Source organism: Oncorhynchus masou, chromosome 2, assembly GCF_036934945.1.
Source record: "Oncorhynchus masou masou isolate Uvic2021 chromosome 2, UVic_Omas_1.1, whole genome shotgun sequence".
Lineage (NCBI taxonomy): Eukaryota > Metazoa > Chordata > Actinopteri > Salmoniformes > Salmonidae > Oncorhynchus > Oncorhynchus masou.
The window spans coordinates 38,610,022-38,622,177 of NC_088213.1; the positions used below are offsets into that span (position 1 = coordinate 38,610,022).

The following is a 12,156-nucleotide window of genomic DNA, read 5'->3' on the forward strand; positions in this document are numbered from 1 at the left end:
CAGTAATAGGCAACAATTCAAGTAGACCTACTTTAAGCCACTGGATGAAAATTACAGCCTTTATTAAACATCTGCCTTTGTTTCTGAGTGCATGAACTCAAAAACCAACAAGAAAAGAGCTGCTTGAGTGTCAAGGAGGAGTCTTAATCTAATCATGTCGTTATATATTAATTTACCTTATTATACAACTCCAAATATTCCAATGATTAGGCTATTCACACAGACAGTGCTTGGGGGAAATTAGTTTTAGTACATAAACGTCTTTAAACTCTACTTGTGTGACAATTGGTACTGTGTGAAGCCGGTGGTGCAGTGTGAACACCAGACATGCAATTATACATGTACCGTTAAAAGGTGTGTTGCGCGGGATGGGCAACACAATCAAAGGGTACCCTGAGGGGAATGTGACAATGACCAATAGGTTCAAGGATTTAACAGGTTTACAAACACAAATAACCAACAAAAGTGGCATAAAATGAGACTCAAATTCAGTTATTTTATCTGATAAACCAACAAATAATAATCTTGTTTCAAGATACCAAGTCAGAAAGTGCTGAACAGGATAATCCAAATAGTTTTGTACAATATGTACTTTACAAACAGGCTGTCAAAAGACGAGCAACATTGTGGCACCACACAATTACCCACAAAGCAGAGAGAGGGTCAAAAGTCACAACACAACACAGAAAATGTAGCATATAATATAGAACAAACTGTGTTTTGTGTGCTAGCTCAGTAGTCCCTCAACACATAGTTAACACTCATTATCGCTAGTGATGGGTCATGAACATGATCAAAGCAGATGAATCATCCACACAGCTATTCACTTTCATTGGTGTCTCTCCAACACTATTGTTTCTATCATTTGACTGTCACAGAAGCTTCCTCTAATCAAACGTTTGATTGACATCAACTTCAGAGGTAGCACCACTCTGATTGAATACTCAGACTTATCAAAGGCATGGACAGGTGTGTCCCCAACATGGATCTCTATGGATATAGATGAGTCATTGCAGTTGTTCTGATGAAATTAGGAATCTCAGGTTCTCCAATTGATATTCACTCTGACTGACCGTGGTCTGTATTAGACCTGAGTGAGTATAGAATAGATTTGGTTAGGGTTCCTCAGCTCTTCATTCCAAGGCTCCAGTCTCAATTGACACTCTCTGAGATACAGTATGACATGATAAACCGTGAACAGATACATTTGGTTAGGGGCCCTTCACTACACAACCCCCCATTCTAATAACCATCCATCCACCTTCAGTGAGGCATCTGTGGAGGGCCACGATTGGTGGCAATGGACATCAGACCGAGGGTGGTAGCTACCAGGGAAGCTGCATGTTCCCCCTGACAGGCGCAGGTGTCCAGTAGGGAGCGTGTGCGAGCAGTCAGTGTCAGAGAGGCAGAGATGACCTCAAAGGCCTCCGGGGGAAGGGCTCGCCGTGAGATGAGCACATCCAGCAGGTTGTTGAGTCGTCCCTCCGTCATGCCTCGAATGATGCCTTCACGTCTCTCGCGCAGCATACGACAATAGCTCACCGCCACTGGAGTCACAGACATACACCGTGCAGCTGCGGACAATGAAGGGAGGGTGACGTTTCAGGGATGACACAAGAACTATAATATCACATCTCTCTCAAACACTCATAAGACACAAATCGTGTAGAGAGGACTTTGAGAAAAATACCTGGACAACTCAGAGAAAGAGGTCAAGAGACAAGCAGTAGCTATCTGATATGAAAGACAGTAATACGTACCGTAGATTATTTCACTGAAGACTGAAATTCATAGCCCTACTAGACAAGTTACCCTCTTATTCAACACACTGGTCACAATCATAAATGTCTAGTAGCCATGTATTGCTTTTTAAAAAGACAAAACGTTTTTGACTCAGAGCATTTACTGGGACAACAGACAACTTGTAGAGAGAAACAAAGATCCTCAAGGGAGGAAACGCATTGGACACTGATAAGACTGTGAAAGGATGGCCATGCAGGAAACCAGCAATCCCCCAAACTGCTTACTGTGCACATACAAACACACAAATAGAGGCACTGTTTGTAACGTCTACTCATTTTCATATTGCTTTACTTTGTCTTCACCTTTTTCAGCAACATTTTAGACACGCTAGAGAAAGATAAGTCAATTCTAGATAGCTACAGTCTGGCACTATACATACGTTTGCAGACAAAACTGGGTAATAGGTGGGAGTTCTAAGCTTAAACACATTTTCTACCATGGGAGCTGGCAGTGGGCTGGTTGAGAGGGCTCTGTCTGAGGGCTTTGGAGGGACTGGAGGAGAGTGGGGGTGGTGGGCTGAGTCTCTGTTCCTGGGAGACGCCTCCTGTCCCTCTGGAATGCTCAGGACCCGGTCCACTGCTGGGACATCTGGGACTGGTGGAAGACACCACAGAACCAGACACACAGTCTGGGGAGAGACACGTTGCTGTTAGACTGTTCAAGATACGATATCAATTAATTATTATTTAATAAAGAAGATAAACAACAGGGTGGTTTCACTGACAACAAACTGAGCATATTCACAAACTGCTCTCATTATCAATCAGTTTGAAGTTCTTACCCTGACAGTGCTTCCTCTGGGGTGCTTCCCCTGTATATATGGCTGTAGTGGGATTAGGGAGCGTTTCACTAGGACAGGAAGTCTGTGGAAAGGGCAGTGTCTTGTTGCCCACACATTTAGTGTCTCCGGAACCAGCGCAGGCCTAGTAATGAGATAAGTAAATATTGTTTTCAATGTAAGACATCGCAAGCATTAACTACAATCAGAATATCACAAACAAATGTGATCCAAGCTCACTTCTAGGTTGTTTATCTCAATGGGAATGTCCTTCACAGGATGTATTTTAGAGTCATGTAGCGCCCTCTCCTGGTAAAGGGACATAAAACACATACGCATGTTTGCTCATGATTAGTGACTGGTCTATTTACTGTTTTCAGTAATAACTGTTGAGAGATTTAAAAGCACATGAAACATATCCTGATTTCCGCAGTCAAAACAAATTGATAGCAGATCAGACTTGTGGAAACAGAGAATATCGGACTTCGGAGTGTAATAGAACTTATTAAATGAGGATGTACCGTACCTTGCTTTCCCTCACCCTGAGGGTAGCCCTTGTCATGGCATCGGGATCAAAGGTTGCTATGACGCTCCTCAGTTCCAGTGCACAGTCTGTGGACAGAGAGCCAGAGAAAGAAGAGGACATGAGAAAGATGTCCTGCCAAGTAAACATCACATTGAACATAACGCACCAAGAGTTTCCGTTTTTTAAATACCCACATGGCAGTCATAGGCAAGGAAATACATGGATATGAACTAACATCAGAAAATAAACAATTGAACACAATTTAGACGAGAAGACTCAAAGAGTCTTATTGATTAAGTGGCAGAAGTAGGGTATGGGATTGTATCTCTCAGTCTCGGCGTGTGGAACAGAGAGGAAGTGGGTGCTGCAAGTGGTTCTGCTTGTCACTCGTCCTCAACAGGCAGGTAGGCAAGCAGTCAAGGAAGGGGGACTTGTAGGGAGAGATCACAAAGATCAGGCACAGCTGCTCTCTTCACCATTGTCTATCTACACTCTGATTCACCCTCACAGACAGACTTACCCTCTGCTGTTGGACGGCTGTGTGGGTTAGTGCTCCAGCAGTTGGTCATCAGCTGAGAGAGGGTATGGCAGTGGGGTACATGCTTGGGTAGTAGCTCATCCTTCAGGCCTGAACCAATCCCATCATCACCTGAAAGCAGCTGGAGCAAATCTGCTTGGGCATAGACAATGACAATGATGTGTTACAAACGACAAATGTAATAAAATATTGAGACTGTATGATATACGGCCAGGTATGACCTAGTCTCTGCTGATAGAAACAGAGTTGTGCTTTGAATAGACGGAAAGAAATGGAAACACCTTCACATGGTTGTCTTCTGTTCAACGTCTCCCACAGCAGCACACCAAAGCTAAAGAGAGAATATGCTCATTGGGTAACTGCATGGTCATTAGTAAAGGCATCTGTAGAAAAGTGGTAAACATATCCTTCCCCCACCTGGTAAATTTAATTGGTGAATATGACTGTTTGAAGTGGCAGGATCATGAAAGGTGACCTCACCTGTACATGTCTGCCTCCACAGTGGGTGTGGTGCCAGTCAGGGCCTCAGGAGACAGGTACACCAAGTCCCTGAAGCAGGGCCCTCCTCCAGCAGAGAGAGAGTAGCCAACCCTCCACTCCCTGGGCAGGCCCCAGTCACTCACCTGGGGGTAGGAACATGAACACCCCCACAGATGAACATAAACACCCACACACAAACCGACAAAAAACACCTGCTCTAACACAAACTCAAACCCACGTACGTACACTGTAAAGCTTACACCAGCAACTGTTCACAATACACCATATCCCATGGAAAATATACCATCAATCAAAGGGAGTTCTTTCTCACATTAGTTTCACCACTCAGAGAGAAGACTTGAGTCTCTGTAGTACAGGACTGGGTCAGTTATCAGTCACTGTTCTCTACCTTGGCCCGGTACTGCTGGTCCAGGAGAACATTGGTGGGTTTCAGGGCCTGGTGGGGGAGTGGTATGCAGTGGAGGTGGCACAACCCCTCTGCCACATCTAATAGGATGCCTAGCCTGAAACTCATGGGTAGACCTGGATACAGCTGGGTCTGACAGGGATAACAAAGGTTACAATCATTCAAAAGATCCAGTATCAAATCTATTCACTTCATTATAATGGATAATAAATAAAAGGGAACTGAAAAAAAAGCACATGACAACACAAAGTTGAACTTGTGAACTGAAAATACTATAGAATTCAACATGACCACAACACAACTTACTGTGTGTAAATACAGTTTAACCACAGATAGACTAAATCATGTGCAGTGTCACGTCTACTGTCTGAACTTTCTCCTGAAACAGGAAGAGCTCTTTGTGTAAATAAGGCAGTGACAGTGCCGATGAAAGATAGATCTCTTTTTGCATCTGCCAGGGGCTTTCCAGACACAGCATGTGGGCGACAAGCACAGCACTGGTCTCCATGAAGACACAGGAATTGTAAATAAAGCAATCAAAAGAAGGACATTACTTGACTAACTTTATGTGCATCTATATCGACCACCAGTTTGTCCACCAGTTTGTTGATACACTGAGTGTATAAAACTTTAAGACCACCTGCTCTTTCCATGACAGACAGACCAGGTGAATCCAGGTGAAAGGTATGATCCCTTATTGATGTCACTTGTTAAATCCACTTCTACCAGTGTAGATGAAAGGGAGGAAACAGGTTAAAGAAGGATTTTTAGGATTCTCTTTTTTTGAGGCAATTGATACATGGATTGTGTGTGTGCCATTCAGAGGGTGAATTGGCAAGAGAAAATATTTCAGTGCCTTTGAATGGGGTATGGTAGTAGGTGCCAGGCGCACCGATTTGGGTCAAGAACTGTAACGCTGCTAGGTTTTTTATGCTCAACAGTTTCCCGTGACCATCAAGAATGGTCCACCACCCAAAGTACATCCAGCCAACTTGACACAACTGTGAGAAGCATTGAAGTCAACATGAGCCAGCATCCCTGTGGAACGTTTTCGACACCTTGTAGAGTCCATGCCCTGACAAATTGAGGCTGTTCTGAGGGCAAAGAGCAACTCAATATTAGGACGTTTTTTTAAAATGTTTGGTGTACTCTGTGTCTACTGTATGCTGCAACACAGGGAAGCTGTAGAACCAACTTAGATGAATCAATTAGACTACTGCCACACACTATACATGCATATTCATATTTGAGTTAGACTGAGCGCGCATATATAACACTGACCTGGTATAGTAGAGAGTGTAGAGAGCCCTCAGGCATCCAGTCATAGAGCAGGCCCATCAGACACCAGGCCTCGTACACACCCAGAGGAATCAAAACCCGCTCTGAATGGACTTGTCTGACCACAGCCACGTCTCTCATCCACTCAGTCCACTTACTGGGGAAGAACAGAACACACAGTAAACACACCACATACAAACCTATGCACACATATACAGTAAACGCATAAAAACACACAAACCCTCAAACAGACACACACCTGCTGCAGTGGTCTTGGATCACAAGGCTTTTGTTTACACTAATCAAGTAACCATAATAATGTGTCAGATTTAAAAAAAATATTTTTGAAAGTTGTGTGTGTGAGAGAGAGAGAGAGAGAGAGAGAGAGAGAGAGAGAGAGAGAGAGAGAGAGAGAGAGACCCGACCTCACCCTCCTAGAATCTGAAGTAAAATGTTAACTGTTTACTGATGATCTGATGCTTCTGTTCCCAACAAGGGCCTACAGCCGCAACTATAATACAAATAATGGGGATCCAAAAAAGGTTCAATTGCCAGGACCACAAATACAAATTCCATCTAGACACCGTTGACCTAGAGCACACAGAAAAACACACCTACCTCGGCCTAAACATCAGCACCACAGGAAACTTCCACAAAACGGTGAATGATCTGAGAGACAAAGTAAGGGCATTCTAAGCCATCAAAATGAACATAAAATTCAACATCCCAATTAGGATCTGGCTAAAAGAGCCTTTATATTCTACAACCACCTAAAAGGAAGTGATTCCCAAACGTTCCATAACAAAGCCATCAACTACAGAGAGATTAACCTAGAGAAGTGTCCCCTCAGCAAGCTGGTCCTGGGGCTATGATTCAAAAATACACGACAGAGCCCCAGGACAGCAGCACAATTAGACCCAACCAAATCATGAGAAAAGAAAAATAGATAATTACTTGACACATTGGAAATAACTAACAAAAAAACGAAGCAAACTGGAATGATATTTGGCCTGAATGATATTTGGCCTTCCAGGCAGGCAGTCACTGAGTCCGAGGTGCTAAAGGAGCTCCTTAAACTTGACCCTTTCTTCTTTAAGGTTGCTGACCCTATCATCGCCAAGCCTATATCGAACCTTTGTAACCTGTCTCTCCTTTATGGTGAGGTTTCCATTGCTTGGAAGCGAGCCACGGTTCGTCCTTTACTTAAAGGGGGAGATCAAATTGATCCTAACTGTTATAGACCTATTTCTATTTTGCCCTGTTTATCAAAAGTGTTGGAAAAACTTGTCAATAATCAACTGACTGGCTTTCTTGATGTCTATAGTATTCTCTTGTGTATGCAATCAGGTTTCCGCTCAGGTTATGGATGTCTCACTGCAACCTTAAAGGTCCTCAATGATGTCACCATTGCCCTTGATTCTAAGCAATATTGTGCTGCTATGTTTATTGACTTGGCCAAAGATTTTGATACAGTAGACCATTCCATTGTTGTGTGCCGGCTAAGAAGTATTGGTGTCTCTGAGGGGTCTTTGGGCTGGTTTGCTAACTACCTCTCTCAAAGAGTACAGTGTATAAAGTCAGAAAATCACAAACACCATTGTAAATACATACTATATTTATCTGTCTACTTATTTTCCCTTTCGTAGCCTAATTCAACTAGTTGCATATTGTTGCAACACTGTACATGGCTAGTAACACAACTTTTAAAATGGCTCTATTATTTAGAAACTTTTGAGAGTGTAAAGTTACTGTTAATTTCTGATTGTTTATTTCACTTTTGTTTATTATCTATTCCACTTGCTTTGGAAATGAAAACATGTTTTCCATGCCTATAAAGCCACTTGACTTGACTTGAGAGAGAGATTTTGTCATTGCATTTGAGATTTGCCAAATTTACCTTCCACCTGCAGTGCGAGACGAGAGGACCTTGATTGACACCTGTAGCTCTGTTCTCTTGTAAGTACCCTGAAGACACCCGCCTGCGCTGGTTCGGCACAATATCACATTTAGCACATCCTCTTGATGAACAGTTTCCACCGCCATCTGATAGTTGGAACAGAAACCAGTCGACTCTATTATAATAATACAACTTTATTTTATCTTGCTTGTTGCTCTAATGTATTTGTCTTTCACTGCACTGACAAATTGAACAGGAAGCATCGAGTTGCCGCGTGTGCTCTGAAGACATCGACACGATTGGCTGCTTTGTTCACGGAAATCTCCTGGCTAGCTACAGTAGGCTATAAAATTAGGGATGAAGTCATTTTTTTGGCAATGGCGTAACAACAGATAAAGGCAGCGACATAACTGGGCTTGAACAACTCCTGATTCAACTACCCACTGGTCAAAAACGGGTTGAACCAATGTAGTTCCCACGTGATTTCAACCCGCAAAATCTACACGGCAATGTCTCATCAACGTGGAAAACTGAGGGCATTTCGTCTTTTTCCCACCCAACGTTTAACCTAAATGACAATGACATAGTGAATATTTTTGTTAGTTGACAACTCAACCAAAAGTGAAAGGGCTGTTAGGGGACAGAGTTGCTGAAATTCATTAAAAAAAAGTTACATAATGTACCTTTCCCCTCCTTCCAAGCAGAAGGGCTGCAACCAACTGACTTTAAATACCATCTGTGTCAGGAAGCCTGCACTAGTGAAATATACTATATATATCCCTATATAAACAGGGGGCTTAGGGAATGTAGTCCAATAGCCTACCCACTTTTCTATTTTCTACACTGTTCCGACAGAATTGACTATGTTACCTGTAAAAAAAAAAGGCCAATGTTTATATGAGCACTTTTCAAACAGTTCCATTTTCACAAAATTATTGTGAACCTGTTGGTTATGTGCTGATATTCTAATAAATCCATTGAAAATACATAGTGAAGACGTCAAAACTATGAAATTACACATATGTAATCATGTAATAACCCAAAAGTGTTATATTTGAGTTTCTTAAAAGAGCCACCCTTTACCAAAGAAGTTAACTCCCTAGTCGCTGTGCCCACAAAGTGTTTTTCAGCCAACCAGCGGAATGTCGCAGAGTAGTCTGCTGAATACACCACCTGTCAAAGCGACTAGTGCCTTCGCACACAGGGCGACAGCCCAGCACAGTCTATGCGACAGCCACCGGTGGCCATAGCAATGAAATAAACAAACATTGTCAACATGCGAAAGTAATAATCGCTATAACAACATAAGCATTCATTTAAACGTACTTACAGACAACAGAAATTATTCACAAAAAAATATATCACAAAACAATGATCTTTATTGTTAAACGTGACAGTAAGCAGATTGTGCTAACCAGCTAATTTAGCTACCTAGCTAGAGTGGGGAAGTTAGCTGTGATGGTGTGATAACATTGACTGGTGATGACCAATGTACTGCAGTAGCCTATTAGGCCTAATAATTAGCCAACGAATGATGGGATAATATGAATGAGCTTCTTCAGCTACACATAGCTGACGTTTCACCACGCATGCCACATTTTCTACTGTGATTGGTCAACAATGAAAGGCACTTCTTGAAAAAATAGAGCAGAAGCCAAAGGGCTGTGTTGGAGAGATCAAAACAGCAGTTTATCATGGATAAATGGTGACTGACTGATCTACAAATAATAATGAGTTGTAATTTATGATGCAAGGTGATTTGTTGATCAGTAAGTAAGCAGTCACTTTGATGCTCTCGAACACTGTCATGTTCTCCTCTCCACCTGGATAGAATACCACCCCCACCTGGGCTTAATAGAAAATGTAGTGGCCACCGCTGTTTGTCAGCACCATAATAGAGATAGTCAGCTTGTAGTCCTAACCTCTTGTTCTTTCAGCCATTCCTACAGTGCGGCGAAAATAAATAGGGAAAGAAAAGGGTTTGGGATAAACGGCGAAAAATAAGGTATGAGGTTAACACACGCTTAGGAGATCGTATACGTTTTGTTCTGTGCTTTTTGAAATGACAAATGCTACAAAATTCACAAAATGTGACTTTAGCTGCTGAAGATTTTCATAGAAAAATGCGTATAAGATCTCATAAACCTGTCAACCTCACCTTACTTTCGGCGTATATCACAAAAACTGTGTTCATTTCCACATAGACTTTGTCCAACGAACCATGGCGGAGTTAGTGCCTACAAAAAGACGCCATTGCTATTGCTCTCTGGATTAGCTCATTCTCAAACCCGTGCTCAGTGGCACGCGAGCCGCCGCCTAGTCAATCTCCTTCCTCTTCCATGAGGTTTAACGGTGGTTTGCATCCAATAAATTTTGCATTACCGTCAGCTACTAGACTGGAGTACAACCCCCTTATACTTTGCTTAAAAAAATAAACAAATAGCATCCCATCTAACACAACACTCACAAATGATCTAATAACCCAACACAACTCCAGGCTTTGTAAGGGATATATGACCAACAACGAGAGTGATGGAGTGCTGCATCAGATGACCTGGCCTCCACAATCACCTGACCTCAACCCAATTGAGATGGTTTGGGATGAGTTGGACCGCAGAGTGAAGGAAAAGCAACCAACAAGTGCTCAGCATATGTGGGAACTCCTTCAAGATTGTTGAAAAGCATTCCAGGGGAAGCTGGTTCAGAGTCAAAGGGTGGCTACTTTGAAGGATGGGTGGCTACTTTGAAACATAAAAATATATTTGTTAACACTTTTTTGGTTACTACATGATTCCATATATGTTATTTCATAGTTTTGATGTCTTCACTATTATTCTACAATGTAGAAAATAGTAAAAATAAAGAAAAACCCTTGAATGAGTAGGAGTGTCAACTTTTGACTAGTACTGTTTCTGACTTGAGTCATCATTTTGTCCATGTGATGATTTTATGACTGGCCTGGATGACTCCGACACAGAGGAAGTGATATTTGTTGAGACGGATGAGATAGACACAGGTGATGGAGGTATAAAACAGAAATAGAGAAGAGCATGGCTTATGTGTCTATCTTTATTCCTGTTTCCATTTACTTTAAGGGCGTTACGCTATTTAACAATAGGCTACAATGTATGAGTGTTCAATGAGTAGGTTGAAATGTTTGTGGGTATGAAAACTGTGACTGTGTCTTATTAAACACTATGTTTCACTCACACCTGCCTTTGGGCATTAAACGCACAGGGAGATAGTGTGGACACAATCGGTTTGCTGTATCTAAGTCTGGTAACAGTAAATTCTAATGTAGGCTAAATATAGTCAATCCTCTTCTTAAGAATGGACATCTCATTGACAGGCTAAAAGAGACATAAGTATCAGTTTGATGGCTTACTTCCTCATTCTCCCCCACTCTTTTCCATCATGTGTTTTTACAGTGCATTTACCCTGGTCCCTGTCACTCTGAAGTAACCCAGTGTGTGGGCCACGTAAAAACCCTGTTGTGCAAGTTTCCACACAGTCACTGTAACCATCCTGCAACTGAGCAATCATGACACTGTTTTCCTTAAGAATCTCTGCAATTTACTGTAAACCAGAGCTACAGCGTCATATTTTGAGTGTACCAAATATAAGAACACCTCCCTAATATTGAGTTGCACCCCCTTTTGACCTCAGAACAGCCTCAATTTGTCGGGGCAGCCTCAATAAGTCTTTTGTCTTGCCTATTCACAAGCCATGTCTCAAACCTCCAAACGAGCTTCAATGCCATACAACACTCCTTCCGTGGCCTCCAACTGCTCTTAAACGCTAGTAAAACCAAATGCATGCTTTTCAACCGATCGCTGCCTGCACCCGCATGCCCGACGAGCATCACCACCCTGGATGGTTCCGACCTTGAATATGTGGACACCTATAAGTACCTAGGTGTCTGGCTAGACTGTAAACTCTCCTTCCAGACTCATATCAAACATCTCCAATCGAAAATCAAATCAAGAGTCGGCTTTCTATTCCGCAACAAAGCCTCCTTCACTCACGCCGCCAAACTTACCCTAGTAAAACTGACTATCCTACCGATCCTTGGCGATGTCATCTACAAAATTGCCTCCAACACTCTACTCAGCAAACTGGATGCAGTTTATCACAGTGCCATCCGTTTTGTCACTAAAGCACCTTATACCACCCACCACGGCGACTTGTATGCTCTAGTCGGCTGGCCCTCGCTACATAGTCGTCGCCAGACCCACTGGCTCCAGGTCATCTACAAGTCCATACTAGGTAAAGCTCCGCCTTATCTCAGTTCACTGGTCACGATGGCAACACCCATCCGTAGCACGCGCTCCAGCACGTGTATCTCACTGATCATCCCTAAAGCCAACACCTCATTTGGCCGCCTTTCGTTCCAGTACTCTGCTGCCTGTGACTGGAACGAATTGCAAAA

At 42.6% G+C, this 12,156-nt stretch overlaps 1 protein-coding gene across 1 annotated transcript; it reads right to left on the reverse strand.

Moving 5' to 3' along the window:
• Positions 1-45: 45 nt before the first annotated feature.
• On the reverse strand, positions 46-8,085 carry LOC135504663 (receptor-interacting serine/threonine-protein kinase 2-like). The gene is made up of 11 exons (XM_064923428.1): positions 7,728-8,085; positions 5,834-5,987; positions 4,535-4,684; positions 4,126-4,268; positions 3,927-3,976; positions 3,628-3,777; positions 3,108-3,193; positions 2,822-2,890; positions 2,585-2,726; positions 2,240-2,431; positions 46-1,574 (listed from the first exon to the last, which is right to left on the reverse strand). Exons 1-11 carry the CDS (start codon positions 7,871-7,873, stop codon positions 1,264-1,266), a joined length of 1,593 nt encoding a protein of 530 aa, XP_064779500.1. The 5' UTR covers positions 7,874-8,085; the 3' UTR covers positions 46-1,263.
• Between the last annotated feature and the right edge of the window lie 4,071 nt (positions 8,086-12,156).